This window comes from Chionomys nivalis, chromosome 1 (genome assembly GCF_950005125.1).
Source record: "Chionomys nivalis chromosome 1, mChiNiv1.1, whole genome shotgun sequence".
NCBI lineage: Eukaryota > Metazoa > Chordata > Mammalia > Rodentia > Cricetidae > Chionomys > Chionomys nivalis.
In genome coordinates this window covers 181,132,754-181,150,101 of record NC_080086.1, presented here as the reverse complement: position 1 = coordinate 181,150,101, position 17,348 = coordinate 181,132,754, and the positions used below count along the sequence as shown (strand labels likewise).

The 17,348-nt window shown below is 40.1% G+C and overlaps 1 protein-coding gene across 3 annotated transcripts in view; it reads right to left on the bottom strand.

Annotated features, from left to right (window-relative positions):
• The window catches only part of Tspan12 (tetraspanin 12), a 101,642-nt gene that overhangs the window by 51,616 nt on the left and 32,678 nt on the right, over nt 1-17,348 (bottom strand). For all 3 annotated transcript variants that reach the window (XM_057790612.1, XM_057790630.1, XM_057790621.1), the window contains exons 3-5: nt 17,007-17,142; nt 6,741-6,823; nt 5,561-5,696 (exon numbers count right to left, since the gene is read on the bottom strand). In XM_057790612.1, the coding sequence (XP_057646595.1) occupies nt 5,561-5,696; nt 6,741-6,823; nt 17,007-17,072 (285 nt within the window). In that variant the 5' untranslated portion in view covers nt 17,073-17,142. The remainder of the gene's footprint in view (nt 1-5,560; nt 5,697-6,740; nt 6,824-17,006; nt 17,143-17,348) is intronic.

Here is a 17,348-nt window from a genome sequence, read left to right as displayed (position 1 = left end):
TTATTACTACATAAATATACATTGGTTTTATATTATGGTTTTAAACAACGCCATTTAAAAAAAAAAAAAGGAAACTCCCTTGAGGTTGTTGAAGATTTCTTTGATTTCCACAAAGGAAATTATTCAGAGCTGGTTCAGTCACCACATATTTTAAGGAAGTATTTGAAATGCTTCCACAAGCTCAGTCATCATTTGCAAGTTGTCTGGAATGATAAAGTTGAAAATATAATCCTCCCTGAGAGAATCCACAGGTCCTGCACAGGTCCACCAGCTTCATTCTGACCAGCCCCTGGCTACCTGTTATGTGCTGACAGCGGAGCAGAAACATTAGCCTGCCATGCTAGCAAATGATGACCTGATGGTCGCAATCAGCTGCCGTCGACTCTGTAAGAATGTCTGTCTGTTAGTCTGTTTACATTCCCCCGGAGCGGGCACGGCTTCGCTAATGCCTGCCTTAATAGCGGAGCAGAACCACAATAACAAATGAATTTCATTTAGTCTACTACGAAAGCCTTGGGGAGTGCCTATCTACAGCTTAAAACCAATTTCCATTTAGTTTCAATTTCTCTGTGAAAGATCGAAGGAATTTGTGCTATTGAAATTACTTTGAAAGTCACTGCATGTCCAAGTTTCTTTTCCCAATTATTTCTGACCTATGAGAAAATGAAAATGTACTAGTAATTAGAATTTAATTATTCTTAATCTGTTCAGAGGACTATACATTTCTGGGCTGAAGAAATAGCTCTATGGTAAAGAACACTTGCTACTCTTACATACAGAGGACCTGGGTATGGTTCTGAACACCCACATGGAGGCTCACAACTCATTATAACTTCAGTTCCAGGGGATCCGATGCCCTCTTGCAACCTCTGCAGTTACTAGGCACACACATGGTACACTTATGCACATGTAGTCAAACACACACACACACATAAAACATATCTTTAAAAAGAGAAACATAAGCCGGGTGGTGGTGGCGCACACCTTTAATCCTAGCACTTGGGAGGCAGAGGCAGGCGAATCTCTGTGAGTTCGAGGCCAGCCTGGTCTACAAGAGCTAGTTCCAGGACAGGAACCAAAAAGCTACGGAGAAACCCTGTCTCAAAAATCAAAAAAAAAAAAAAAAAAAAAAAGAGAGAGAGTGAAACATAAAGATATGCTCTTGTTTATGAAAGTTTCATAGCTATTAAGATCAAATCTAGGGCTGTACTGTGGCATGTATTGCATACACAAGGCTCTGTGTTTTTTCTCTCTCTACCACCAGAAAAAAAAAAGAGGGAGAAAACGTTTCTCATCAGAATAAGGTTGCCTGATTCATAAAAAATACAGACTACCCACTTAAACCTCACAATAACAACAATAATACTTTGGTACATGTATATTTTGACCATTACACATGATATACTCACATAAATGTATTATCCATTATTTATCTTAAATTTAATTATACAATTTGTGTCTTATTTGGGTGCCTAAATCAAGCTGTTTTATACTCTTACATCTATAAACCAATAATTCATTACAAGGGTAATGTTAATGATCATTCCTCGGGATTTTTAACAGGTAGTCTGTTTGCTTGCAGATAGTTTGGTTTAGTATCTTTTTTGGAGGTGGAACATGGCAGGGGCAGATGGGCTATAAGAATTTGTTTGGAAGGAGACGTGACCCTATATTGTTTTAAATGGGACAGTCGGATGGTAACACTTTCACTTTACTTGAATGGCATTCCAGTCCCACTGAAGGTCCTGTTTTCATAACTATTCAAGAGGCACATCAGCTCTCAGAAATATCAATTACATTGAAAAAAATAAAGCTAAGCAAAAATAGCTTTTTCACACTAATGTGGCTTGTAAGTCTTAAAACCAAAGTAAGTCCTAACACAGGGAAACAGACAAATTAGAGAAACACACTGTGCATATGTAAATATTTGCATCTAAAATAAAAAGAATGAACCTCCAGTAAGTTTTCCCAAGTAGGATAAAAGGCAAAGAGGCATCAAAGAGGGAGCCATGATGGTTGCTTCACAAATATTTACCCAAGATTTAATAATGTCTCATTCTACACTGACTTGACCCCCCTTAACCAAGCCCTGCCCTCTGTAATCTAAACCTTCTCAACAGCCAACTCATTCATCTCCTCTCACAGTTTCCCAGGGGCCATCTACAGTCTAATGTGCTGGTCACCCACTCTCTCAAGCCTTCTAATTTCACGACTGCAATTGCATGTAGTAGACATTTATTCTTTAGGTGAGTGGCTGCACAGAGTATGGCATGTTTGACCGATTTTACATAACAAGAGATTTATGACAAAGGCAACTCCCTGAATTCCAAGTTGGAGAAAAGGCCCAGTGAGAATTGGCCTTGGCAATCAGAATCACCAAGGCTGAGCCACAGCCCTGCAGTGACCTTGGACTGGTTACCAAGCTCCCTGGGCTTCATTTAACAATTAGCTGTCAAAGACAACTACTGTCGTGTTTGAAGTCAACAGCCACATCTAAAATATTTTATGTGTTTTCAACCATACATTACAAAGACCTTAGGGGAAAAAAATCCATATTTATACAGTAAAATAGCAAAATGTATGTTATTCAAAGGTGGTTGCTATAGTTTGAGTGGCCAGTTCTCTATTTAAGAACTATGCAGACTCAGGGAAGGGCTTAACATCTCTGTGATCTAGAGTCCCCTTTTAATTATGTCATGATAATAGTAGCTATCTCATTAGAGATGTGGGAAGGATAAAGTTGATTAATTGATGTAAGAAATTCCGTATAACAGTAATTGAGTAAAACTCTACAGTGTCTAGCATGAGAAACATCTTAGAATTATTGTCTATTACTTTGCTTATCATTGTTATTAATATTTCAGGAGAAAACATTTCAGACAAGTCTTGATGGAATGGTAATAGCTAAACAAAAGTTTTAAGGAAAGAACTCTTAAAGAGACAGCAAGAATAAAAGCAGGAAAGGGGAAAAGAAGAAAAACCGTCCAGAGATCAGAAATACACCTTACCTAGAGAATAATGAAGTGGGTAAGAGGGTTAAATCAGAAGATGAAGGCTTAGCTACAGAAGGGCTTGATGCAAGTTCCAGATGCCTGTAAAAACTTCACTACCCAGTGGGGAGACTATCAAAGTCTTAGAGCATAACAGAAGTAATATAATCATGGGAGTATTGGCTTAGCTGAACTACACTGGGTTAGAGTAGGCAATAGCAGAGGCAGAAAACTCTATGTCCTAGGAGCTTGTAGAGAAAACCAAATAAGAACAGAAAAGGTGACCAAGTTCCTGCAGTTGTAGCACCAAGACCCATAGGACTGACTATGGCGGGGGTGGGGGGGGGGCTTGGGGAGGAACCTGGGGGATGAACAGCTTGAGGAACAGCAGAAACATGAGTGATGGACCACTGATGGTTGAGAGCTCAGTTGATTTTTGCAATGGAGAAGCTGTGCTTGGGTTTAGACAGAGCTGGGTCTAGAAGGTTGCAGTGAGTAGTAAAGTTGTAAGTAGACTGGAGACTGGACCACCAAAGACAGCTGCCAGAGGAAGAGCCAAGATGTAAGTGGCACCTATAGACTAAGAGGGCAGCAATAGCCCTGAAGAAACCTCATGAAAAAAGAGCACAAGCAAAGAAAGAAGGGAGAAGAGACAGAAAAGGGCAATAAGGTCGATGGGCTCAACCACTACAGCCCTAGAACAGTGCTGACCCTCAAGGCTGCATTTGGAGCTGTTCCTCTCTAGCCTCGGAGTACCCACTGCAAACCATGATAGAGGTCTTCTTAGAGAATAGTGGAATTCTATTCCACATACATTGTTCTGATGGCAAAAAATCAGATAGCATATACGTGCTTGATACATGTTTAACGAATAAATGAATGAGCTAATGACAATAGGACCTCAGTGCTTCATGCCATTGCATAGTATAAAGCCTTTTCCTACATCACAAACTAGACATTCATTCACAAATCTGGGTCACATGTCAAGTAGCAGATTGAATTACTCTACCGGCTTTTTTGCTAGCATTGACACAACCTAGTGGGATATATAAACGGTTTTTAAAATCTGTTGTCAAAAGTTTTTGTGGTTCCATAACACACCTGATCCAATTCATCTCATACTGCTTTCCAAGAACCATCCAGAGTAAAAGTTGGAAGGAAGCAGAAAACACCAATCAAGCTGAAACTGGATATAAAAGAAATTTGTCCTCAGAGACCAGTGTAGCATTGTGGTTCTTAAGAAGGCTGCTGAGATGTTCTTACCTTTGAAATACATTTCATAGTCTTCAGATTATAAGAGACTTATATAAAGTCATTCACATAAATTCACAAACTTACTCAGGTATTTTAAAGACGTCATAAGAGCATCATAAGCTTGGAAACCCTTCTACAATTCTCCTTTCCTCTCTATGTCCACATGTGAAGTAGGGTGCTAAGTACATGTTCCATACTGTAAGTATGGTTTATTTTCTACAGCTTCTAATTTCTATTCTTCAATTTGGGAATTACTCTCTAAGGAACCTACAGATAATTTACCCAAGGTTGTTCCTGTGACATTTAAAGCTGAATTCAGCTTCACACTAAGATTCTGTTTGAATTGGCCTGGATGGGATTCTGGAAAGCTCACATCTGAGCAAGCTGGCTGTGGTAAGCCAGTGTGTATTCACTCCTCCCCAGACCCACATTCGGTGATGTCATCTTGGTAACTTGAAGTCAGTCATGCTAGGAGTATTTGCCCTATGGAAATACTCTAAGTGCTAAAAAGTACAACTTTCATGCTGCCCAAAGATCCAGTTGACCAGAAAACTGCTCATTTGGGAACCCACTACAAAGAAAGGAACATGCTCAATGAATTCATTTTTCTGAAGTCTCTCAAGGCCACAATTTACATGTGAGCAGGCTCATTGCCTGTTGGCACGGGAATGTTGCTTTCAGTATTCTTCTAGAAATGTACATGTAAATTATTTTAATTGATTCTCATTTTTAATTTCTAAAAATTAGTAGTCTTTATTTATAAAATTAATTATAGAAGCTGAAGGAGTAAAATCAATTTAAAAAGTAATTTAGTACAACTCTTTCAGAGTTAAAAAATAAAAACGTAAAATATTTAGATTAAAGAACTAGAGACTCTCTTGTATCCACCAGACTATATAAGGCAACGTGGTGATTGCAATATACCATACATCTCGTCTCACTACCTGAATTTCTAAATAGGGTAGCCAGGTGGGTTTTTTAAAAGAAAAAAATTTCATTATGACATCTCAACTATGGTTCTCAAAGGAGAAAGGTCTATACCACAAAAAAAAAAAAAAGAAAGAAAAAAATCTAAAGAAAATGTCAAAACAGAGCCGGAGTGAAATAATTAAATAGTATATGTTATCTTCCTGCCTTGTCATGTAAATATAGCAAATATTTGTACCAAAGTTATCTCTTATGGAAAGAACATTCCCTTCCAACAGCATGTTGAATAACGGCCACCTCTTAGAGTTGCTAATACAGTCATGGACTCATAGCAGAGCATTATCACGTGATGTTATACGTGTAATAAAGAGAAGATGTAAACACTGTACCCATGCAAGAAGCAACAGATTTCTTTTCACTGTTCCACAATATCCCAGCATTCCCACGATGATGAGGAAACAGCAAACAGCAATCATGACCGGGTGGACCACAGGGAAGTAAGTCAAGATGACCGCCTCTTCTACCCTAAAAGAGGAAGATCGTATCATAAGATGAACAGAGCATTATCAATCAAAACGCTCCCCAGATCCAGACACTGAAGAATTGCCGCTGTGAGCTGTGGTTCCGCAAGCCATCAGCCTTCCAAAGCTGATGACTTTTATTGCTTTGTGTCTATCGGCTTGCTTACTCTATCTTTGTTTTAGTCTTATGGTGCTTCTTTGTAGCTGTCGGCATTTCTACCCCAACACATTTTAAATGTGGGCTCCTAAGCACCAGCCCAAGAAAATCACGTGAGGTCCAACCAGAGGAATGACCCCTTGCCTGAACTTGGAGTCTGTACAGCACTTTTGTTCTGTCTGGTAACTGCTCACTTTCTAATGTGAGGAAAGAATAGGAAAATTGAGGTATAGTCGCAGGAGAAAGAAAAGAGGAGCTTTTTGACAGGATATATATAGTCACTAACTAGAGCCCATGATCGTGATAATGAAACTTAGCCATTGCTCAGTGCTTATAAGCACTATTGTACTAAAGTCTTTTCAAAAAGATTTTTTCTCACTTGATTCTTACCGTGACTCAAGGTGGTATATATTACAGTCTCCACTCAGAGACAAGGACAAGCCAGGCAACTGATGTGTTACTGATAGTAGAATTTTCCATGTAAAGGACTGTTACCTGATGTCCTATAGGACTAGTGGCATTCCTTAATGAGAATGTTTAAAAAGAAAGAGAGAAAGAGGGAGGGAGGGAGGGAGGGAGGGAGGGAGGGAGGGAGGGAGGGAGGGAGGACGGAAGGAAGGAAGGAAGGAAGGAAGGAAGGAAGGAAGGAAGGAAGGAAGGAAGAAAGAAAGAAAGAAAGAAAGAAAGAAAGAAAGAAAGAAAGAAAGAAAGAAAGAAAGAAAGAAAGAAAGAAAGAAAGATGTAAATTCCAGCAATGAAGGTACAGGGGCAGGAAAAAGTGTTTTACCAGATAGTCAAGGAGAACCACTCAATGAACAGATTAGATCAAAGATGCTTCAAAACTGTGACCCGGGGAGATCAAGCAAAAGGATTCAATAATAACAGGCCTACCTTGTTTCCGCAGTTAAAGTCAATACATTATTCAGGTAGTCCCTCATCCAAGCAGAAACGGCCAAGACACTGATGGACATTAACTAAAGAGAAGACATAACAAACAAACTGGTTACCAGAGATTTATCTAGCAGTCACTTGAAGATTAACAACCTTAAGTGAGGGATTTATTACATAATTTTTATGTTTTTCCTAATTACTTATGGGTTTTCTATTGAATTTTATTGGTACCATAAATATCTGGCCAGTCCATTAAGTAATCACATATACACAAAATAGAATATTGGCAAACAGGATACAGACAAGTGCGTGGCTCAAGTTCAGTGACAAAATTGCCTGAGAGGAACTCAACTTTTAAGTCTAAGATGGACCTAAAACTGTCATCCTTAAATGCAATGAAGCAATTAAATATGGTTCCTGAACAATTAAACATTGTCAAAAAAGGTCACAGAAGCTACCAAAAAGAACTTCTGCAGACTCAAATGCAAACAAAGTGAACTTTAGAGTGATAGTAATAACAATAAATGTAATGGTTTGAAACATCAATATGTTCCAAAATCAACGATGATCATTATAGTATGATGGACACTCAAATCACTGTTCAGAAAATGAAAGAACCTCTTACTTATTTTTATTCTATTTTTCTTCTGCAAAGCAAAGGCAGAGCCAAAGACTTAGTGAGATTTTTAATAAGAGAATTTCTAGTCGTGCATGCAGCCGTTGTACTGCAGTATTGGCATGTAACAACTTCTCCTGAAACATTGAAACTATACAGGGAATTCTTCAATGCCAGTCAAAATTAGCAGATGAGAAATTCTCAGCCTGTCTGTACAACAGAGTCACCTAGGACTCAAGCATTTCCTGAGCCCACAGTGTACCAGCCCTTGGAGCAGAAATAAAGCACCACTGGTTTGACAGTTTCCCAGTAGTTCACATTCACTGGCAGGGTTGAGGACCACTGCAGCATGAAAGGCTGAGAGAGCTGTGAAGAACAGAAAGATCAGACCGCAGATATCAGACCCAACCGACCCATCTAGTTCACTAAGAGCGTCAGACACTGTAGGTCCCATGATCTGAGCAATCGGCAGGACCCAGTAATATATAGATAAAGAATTTTTACTGAAAAGTCAAGTTTGAACCCAACTAAGCATCCAATTGTATCAGTTTATGGGAACAAACCACAAGGTCTAGATCTCATCACCACCTCTGAGATGCAGTAAATAAAATCAAGAACGTGAGATTATTTCACAAGACAAACACAATCGTTTCTTCGCTTTAAAAAAGGTAGACATTGAAATACAAATTTCAAAAAGTAAAGGAAGAACTGTTAAAGATTAAAAGGAGATTAAAAAAATTGCCCAATTTAATATGCTGGCCTTCTCTGAATTCTGATTCAAACAAATCAATATCAAAGGAATTTGCAGACGACTGGAGAAATTTTAACACTGATGTTTAAAAATACTAAGACCTTGACTTCTCTTTTAGGTATGAACACAAATTCAATTTATTTTTGAAGGTCCCTGACTTTCGAGAGCTCTACTGTGAACTGTGGATGAGGTTTCACTATGACTGAGATAATAAACAGCCATGCCCGGCAAGGAAGGTTAGCAGAAAATGGAGCAGGGTGTGTTCATGACTACTGGCACTGAGCAATGAGGAAATAGGGGTTAATTACAGTCCTTTCACGGAGATATGTGCTTCAAAATTCTCATAACTCAAAACTGTAAGAAAAAAAAAAAACTACCTAAAACATGTTGGTAATGATTCTGCCTAGAAACCTTTGCTAAAAAAAGAAAGTTGGCTCCTGAATTCCGAAGATTTCCCTGTTTTATCTGAAATCTTTTCAAGTATGTCTTCTTTTCAAATACGTTTTCTTAAATATAGTATAACACTCAAGCAAATTGACTTAAGCTGACATTTAACATTTCTGGCATTTTGACGAACAGCGGTTATTTCAGAATTATTGTTGATGGATGGTCATCTAAGATGGTAATGATTCTAAACTGATGCAGACAGTGACCTCGAAACAGGCTCTCTAGAAAAAGCCTCCAAGGCGAGTTCCTGTCCTGACGCCGTGAAGAATGGTTCTCTGCTGGGAAGACTGTAATCACGTACTAACCTGTCACTTGTTTACAAATCTGTATTCCACACCTTTCATCTCACATCTGCTTGGCAAGGAGTGACTCTTAACCTTGTAAATGTCACAGGGGTAGGATATTTCATTATTTAAAATTATTTTGTAGTTATAAAGAACCCCTTCGGTGCTCTACAAAGTAGGAAATGATCTTGATATATCCATCTTTGAATGTCTTTCTTTTTAATCATTTTGAGAATTTCCTTCATGAGTGTAATTACTTTGATCACATCCACCCATTCTTCTCCCCTGTCTAACTCATCCTTGTGTTTCTTCATCCATTTTCAACTTTACAGTCAGGAATCTTCATCGTGTAAAATTGATTAACAGTGATTGTCACTAGACACTGTTCTTCCGCTGATAGAAAGAGGGGGGGAGGGAGGGAGGGAGGGAGGGAGGGAGGGAGGGAGGGAGGGAGGGAGGGAGGGAGGGAGGAAGAAGAAATTCATTTCGTTTGAACTGTATGTTTCAAGCCATTTCTTAAATGGCAAGATGAATAAAGCCTTGGCTTTGAAGTCATGATGCCATTCAAAAACTATGCATTGATCTTGGCCAGGCACTGTGCTGTGTGCTAGAGACACACTAATGGGAAGAAACTGACGTTATCTCCACGAGGCAATTAACCAGGGAAGAGGACACACATTACCAACTCCTCAGAGGTGTGAACGCGCAGCTGCAGACTGTACTAAGTGTAGGGCAGAAATAGGACAAGATGCTTTAACAACTTCTTTTGGACTCTCTGACAGGGTTAAAGGGACTTCTCTAAGGTGCCTGAGATCTGAAGAGCCATGTCAAGTTAATTAGGAGGGAAAGAATAAAAAGAACTTTCCAGTCAAAAAGCAGAGCAAAGGTTCCAGAGTGGAAGGCAGCGTGGTACGTTCAGGAAAGGGAAATTGCTCTGGTGGGAAGGCACACGCAGGCAAGAGTCAGATGATAGATAGCCTTGCAAGCCACCTGAAGGAGTATGTCCTTGATCATGATGACAATGGGAAGCCATAGAACTCTGAACTCCAACTATCAATCCCACTTCTGTACTTTTCGGTGGATGACTTTTGGTACGGCATTTAATATTTCTTTGGTCTTAGTTTTTCTTCACTTTTAAATGATCATTAAAAAAAAAATCTGCGTTAAAGGAGATTCTTTTGATGAAGTGGACCCAAATCTGTTACCTATGATTATCACATACCACTTTCGACCTGAGGGTTTCTCTTGATCTTTCTCAATGTAAGAATCTAGACTGTTCCTAAATCAGTTCAGAAATGGAATTACTGGGTATGTGAAGGTCTACCAAGAGGACAGCCCAGAGAGCCACTGGACGGCCATTGTCAATCTTAGCATGTCTAAAACCAACCTCAGAGAGCCACTGGACAGCCATTGTCAATCTTAGCATGTCTAAAACCGACCTCAACTCTGCTTGCTCTTTTGTCCCCCTCACGGTGTTTACAGGCCTAGTGAATGAGATAACGAGCCCTTCAATCACATCAACTGTCAACTTGGCAGAGAGCCTGAACCTCTCCCTCTTCCTCACTGGACATTTAATTAGTTTTGAAGCCTTTAGATAGTTCCTGAGAGGCATCTGGCAAATCCCTCCCCATTTCCTGCTGCTTTGGGCTAGTTCAAGCCCCAGCCTCTCTTGTCAGGATGTAGCAATCATCTCCATAAGACATCTCTCCAGCCCATAGACTCCTAGTCCACAATACATGATCAAGCATGCTTCAGCACACAGCCGTCCCTATATTATTCCCAACTCCGACTGCCTTTTCCCTGATCTCCCTCGAAAGTGAAGTTTAAATGCCGGCAGCAGTCACACAAGGCCCTTTTACTCTCTCTTTAAAATGTTCTTCCTTTGTGTTTGCTGGCAGATTGTTCCCATAGTTGACCAATGATGGAAGCCCCTTCAAAGGGCACCGTGCATACCTCCCGAGGTCCCATGTCTGTTCTTGCAGTTACTCTGTCCCACCCTGGCCTTCCAGTCCTCAGAAGCAAAGTAACCTCCACTTCTGCTTGGACATCAGCCCAAGCCTCAGTTAAAGTGGAAAGACTGTCTCCAGGCTCCCTCTGAACCCACAGCACTCTGAATGCTCTTGCTGCAGACCTGGGGGAGCATCTATCTCAGTTCCTGCTTTACCTGCTCAACTGAGTAATAGGGCCTCATACTAGCTAGGTGAGTGGATGAGAAAATAATTAAACTACACGGAATGTCTTCTGCTTTCTGAGAAAGATTGAGTACTAGAGATCTTTAGCAAAATCAATCACTCTGACAGAACTAAACTTCACTTGCTAGAAATTTTCCGTAGGAAGATGCTGGCCAAATGACAATGTAATGATTGACAATGCAGGTCAGAAACTAGTAGAGGAAGGCTTGAAACTGTTTGCGGGACGTTCTACCTGACAGGTGTCTAGCAAAGACTGCAGCTGTACCTGGGAACACTGGTCGAAATAAGTATCAGCGCCGAGCCTTCTGCCACAGCAAGCAAGTGACCTTGAAAATAAATGTCTTAAACGACTGAAAACAATCTCATCCTCAAAGAGTGATTTTACTCACTGAGGCTGAGAAAGTGGTAAGGGAAGGCACAAACGGAGCATGGCTATACCGAGGAACTAAGCCAAAATGAGACTGAATCACTTCAATAAGTTATCCTCACATTACATAATCAAGAACTGTAACTTACAGGAACAGCCCACACTCCTAACTAAGTCGCCGTGTTTTCTGTGATTTCCCCAAATCAGTTCTTATTTTGTTTTAGACTTACATTTTCTCTTTTTGGACTAAGCATATAAAATACTATATGTATTTATCAGGTATTCATATTTTAATTTACAAATTGGATGCATATGGATCAAATCAGGGACATAGTTATTCACCTGTTATTCGGGATCTCTAGTACTGTCATGTATTATCTAAATATTAAGAAAAGATGTAGAAAATAACACAAGTATTATTTCATAGATATGCATTTGTCATTTGCTGCATCCAGCCTTGTAAAGTACTATGAAAAATGCTAGCTCTCAACAAATAATACCAAGTGTGCTCAGTTGAGGAGAACATGGTCCATTTTCTCCTGAATCTAATTATGGAGGTAAGAGTGTTAAATCAAGTTGCTTTGTAAATCAAAACTATGCGTGCATTTACATTTTCTTAGTTGTGTTATAAAACATCCACCTATAGTTTGCACGAACTAGGTCACTGCCGTAAACAAAGCTTCTAGATTCTTCAACTGTTTGCATAAGTCACAGAACATGACAGTGGCACAGATTCTCTACAGGAATGATAGATGTCTTTCCTTTGTGTGTCAAATCTGTTCGCAAGGATAGAATGTCAGCAAGGTCTAGCTCTTTCTTCTCCTTCTGTCTCCACAAAGAGCACTCAGACAAACGATCCAGGCTTTCGGGAGCATCATCTCCCTCCTCTTGTGAATGCTGAAACTGAAGTGAGAGCTTTACTTCTTTAAAAGCTGACTGTGTGTTTACTTAAAGTAAAATAAATTCTTGCTGGTTTGGAGGCCAAAGCGAAACGTTCCCATGATACCTCCGCCCCCTCCCTGCATGCCTTCCCAGCTTTCCTTGTAGGAGTGGGTGACAGAAGATGGGAGAACAGATAAAACTATTGGACGACATCTTAAAGGAATAGACAATGATAATAATGGCCAGAAAAGATTGAGAAATTACTCACGGGCATAATTTAAGCACAGACTCTGTAGTCAGAAGTGGCAAACAATAGCACCCAGAATAACAAACAGTTCAGAGTGCCAGCTCCTCAGGAATGAAGAAAATGCAGAGCGCTGGGGTCTGAGGACCTGTGGATTGCTTCCTCTTAAACACGGCGACACCTCACACTTAACAGAAGTTAAATACTCAAGATCTACGTTTTTCCGTAAAGACTTTTCAATTACGAGGATAGCAAAACAAAAATTGCATTGATGTCTGTTTTCCCAATTAACGTATTGTTCTCTTCTTCAGAAAACAAAAAGCAAACAAAAAAACCCTCAGTGTAGGGCGAAGGGGACTAGTGCCAATACATTATATAAAAGGTATGAGTATGTCGATTTACATTGTGAAGTGTAGAAGGTTCTACTTTGGAGCCCTATTGGGTATCAAGGAAAAGTGTGCCAACTCACACGAGAGAGAAAGGAAGAAGACCCCTCTCTACAGTCAGGATGTGAAGTCTGGTTTAGGGAATGGGGTAGAGATACTACATCTGTGTACCTTGCTTATAACGCCAATGATAACGAGAAACCAGCACTTGTTCTGACTGGCGAAGAAGGAGAATGATTAGGACCAATCATGTGACAGAGAAACTTCATTAGCGTGATCAGCGCTAGCATTCTAACTTGGTGGCAGAGTACTCGCCTGGTATGTCAGAAGCCCTCAGTTCAATTTCAGCTCACACGTGTAAACACACACACAGGTACACATGCATATACACAAGGGCACACAGGGAAGCTGAGCCTGAAGTTTAGCAGCGTGCTCGGGTGATTTCCGTGCACTCTGTGGCCTGAGAAGCAAGTCTGGAGAGCTTGGAACGAGCAGGTGGATAGCCAAGCCTTCCCCACCGAGGACGTTAACTTGACATCACTGTGGATACATTCAGTGTGGTTCCCAGCAGGATAACTTTTCTATTTTCTACATATGGATAAATAAACAAAGCTGGACCTGAGCTTCCTGTTCTGATGCTTCCTAGTGAGTTACTGGGCTCATCTGAGCACCGCTTTCTTTATCTAAAAAGAAAAAAAAAAGGAAGGTGAAAGAGATACAGATGGAGGGAGAGAGAGCAGAGAGAGAGAGAGAGAGAAACAGAGAGAGAGAGAGAAACAGAGAGAGAGAGAGAGAGAGAGAGAGAGAAACAGAGAGAGAAACAGAGAGAGAGAAACAGAGAGAGAGAAACAGAGAGAGAGAAGCTTGTGAATGGGCCAGTGATGAACACTAGAGAGAGCTGCCCAGAAAAGGACAATATTTTGCTTTGGTTTCTCTCTAGAAGATTTTGCCAACTTTCCCAAAGTAGGAATAATTATTTCATACGATTTTAACAAATACTTCACAAGGTTTATTTTGTTGTTGTTTATCCTCTGTTTGTTTTGATTTCTGAAACAAAGCTTCATTTTGTACCCAAGAACTGGCTTAGAATTCATTACCTAACGGGGTGGAACTTGAATTCGCAGCGATCCTCCAGTGTCAGCCTTCCTGCTAGGATTGCAAGCATGAGCCGTCATGCCTGGCACCATAGATATTTTTAAGTGAGAAAAAAAAAAAAGACCTTGGGACCAGCACTACTATATTTCAGTCAGAAAAAGCTTATCACACAGGCCTCTAAATACCTGAGATCAACTGAATCCACATACAGGTGGAAGAAGGGTCTACAGAACCATCCTGTGATGTCCACCCACGGGCCAGGGCACTGTCACCCCCCCCACACACACACACTTTAAAACACTTCTTAACATCTATAAGAAAAAAGAAACCTTCATCAAGAAAAAGAAAGTGTTAGCACTATAGGAGAAAATAAACCCATCTACAGAAAAATTTTGTAAAGGAACTATAGAAAGATTTCACTGCTATGCCGATAAAACAACAAGCAAGAGGGAAACCTCAATAAGAACAAAGCAGGTAATGAATATAAATACAAGAGAGAAGGTGCGTCCAAAATTACATGCAAGTAGATATGCAGGTGGCAAGTCTTGCAGGTATTGGAAGAAGTAAAAAGTGAAGCAATAATATCACAAAACTTGAAATTTTCAGATGGGTCAAAATTGAAAAGTACAGTGTTCCTAACAAGGTGGCAAAAGATACTCTTGTGCAAAGAATAAGGTATATTGATGACTTTATTTCTGAGCTCGAATTCCGAAGCAAGGTTACTGGATCAAAAGTACCGTGGTGAAGGTGGCAGGAACAGCGGTTCTAATCAGGACAATAAGAATCACCACTCCTACTACCAGGAAGAGTAGCAATCCACTTCCTGTTTGTCTCCTTGAGGAGATTAGCAAAACTGCGGTAACTGCGCTGGCCACCCAGCTTCTAAACTAAGTGCCACTGTTCTGCATGCTCAGCACACCCCTAAAAATACGGGGGCCCTTTTTATCTATTTTAAAGAAAGAAAGCCAAGGCACTCAATTTACCTGGTAAATACACAATAACCACATAGGAGCTACTTTGTATTTTTTCTATTTTATGAATGTTAGCTGCATTTCTGTCTTTGTGTTACTGCTCTCATCGCAAGCGTTTTGGTATAAACAAACTCATGTCTACGACAATTACAAAAATAATGAAATAAATCATGAACGTATATGAACATTTGGGTAGCATAAGTAAATGACACTTCTGTCTGAAGCTCAAATTAGAGCACAGGGAGACGTGATGGATTGTCACAGAGGAAAGATCAGAGGGGGGAGAACAGGGCTGGAGACAGAGCAGGTAGCCATCTATATAAACACGCAAATCATAACATCCATACTCTTACAGTCAGAAGATGAAGGACAGGCTAACAGTGAAAGAATAACATTTTGAAGTCCCTGGTAGCATAAAAGGGCCTGCAAACGGTTAAGGGGGTGGGGGTAAGCAGATTTCATTATCCAGAAAAGCAATGCCTTTGCAGAATGATTTGGGTATTTTCCTGAACTGGGAAAAAAATAAGAAATGTCTCCAATGCTTTATTTTTTTAACAAACCAAAGATCTTGTTAATGGGGAGGTTCAGAGGTGAATAAATCCTGCATGCTAAAGGCATCGTCTAGGTGCCAGGGAGCTTAGCCCTGTCCCTGGCACCACCATCGGAATAGCTGACCTCTGCCATGCCATTTAAGTTGCTCTCAGTTTCCTGATTTACAAAGAAAGGAAGTTCAACTGGGCCTTCCATAAAGGTCCCTTCGTGAGGAACTGTAACGGTAACAAATCTGTCATTTGAACGCATAATGTAGGCAAGTCAAAACCTATCAATAAGAGTAATAATTACACATTTCAGGAGACACAGAATTCATACTCTTAAAAGCAAATAGCTAAACCAGTAATTTGGTGACCCTCGTTAAAATGTGTCCTTTTACAACTGAAAAGAACATAAGAACAATTGGTGATTTTTCTACTTCCAAATGCCGAATGGGACTACTCAGCGTTCTAATTTTCGCCCCGACTTTTTAAAAGTTGTCATTTTGAATATTGTTCAGATGACTGATTAATGACTTAATTTGTCATCTTAGAATGGTGTCAATCGTAAAGGAACTTTTTTTGAATGTCATCCTCTAGAGGCCAGATATAATAGCTGCTGGGAAAGAAGGAGGACTGGCCAATGCCAGGCAGACGGCAGACAGACAGAGAAATAAATAAACTGCGTGCTAAAATTTCCAGCAGGAAATGGTGAATATAAATTACTGAAAGGAAACAAAAGCGGCAAAAGGGAATTTGCTTAAGCACGACAGTCTTCTGAAGTAGCATTCACAGTTGTAATATTTATATCTTCCTAAGCATTATAAATAATACACTATTAACACTTTATGTAAGCATGAAATGTCACTAACTCACACAGCATAATATCCATGGGCTTGTTAAATTTTATGTATTTTGTTTCCTTAAATGACCGTTTTTTTTTTTCCAAAAGCATACATGAAATTCCTCAACCATCCCAACTTAGCAATAGTTATGTGAAAACCACCTTTTAGAGTGCATGGCATTTATAAACCTATCCAGACTTTTGATAGAATCTCTAGGTATGAATCTTTCTAAAGACATATTAACACCATTTGCCGCAACCAATTTATATAGGCGCAGAGTCATGACGTAAAGAAAAAATGTAAGGCTTGCACAGCTATCTAAAAGTCCTGCAAACTAGCAGTTCGCGGGTAGTATGCCATAATTCTCTTATCTACCAGTACAAGAGAGTGTATTTATTTATATCCTTAGATTAGCTTCATGTCTAATGTTACTGGCACTTGTATACAGGAGCAGACTTTTTTTCTAATTACACATGGAACTTGAGCTAGATCAAAGGCATTTTAAGAAGGTCAAATTTTACTTCTCTGCAAAACAGAGGATGTGATCTCACGTCATTAATTAATGCTGGGCCATGCCCTTTGGCGCCTTCTCTGGTGGTGCAGAAAACCTGGTCCAGCCATGCCCAACTGCTGGGATGATGGAACTGTAGGCTTACCCAAAAGAGCAGGTTGAGGGCGTAGAGCAAGCAACGCAAACACTTCACGGAATCTTCTCTGGCCATTGTGAATCTCCAGAGGGAAAAGCCCCATCCTTTCACCACATCCTACCGATCCAGGCAAAGCAGCCGCGATCTGCAGGAACGGGCACAAGCAGAGAACTAACTTCACAGCAAGTGCACCCCTCTGCCAGCCTAGTATTCTGCTAAACCTCAGATGGGTCCCAGAATCCCCTAGCCTCCTCTATTCCAGACATCGTCCCATCAAAACTTATTTGTTAGAGTCATAAAGGGAACACGACACCTAAAAGTTCTAACGTGGCCTCAGATAACACCTGCTGC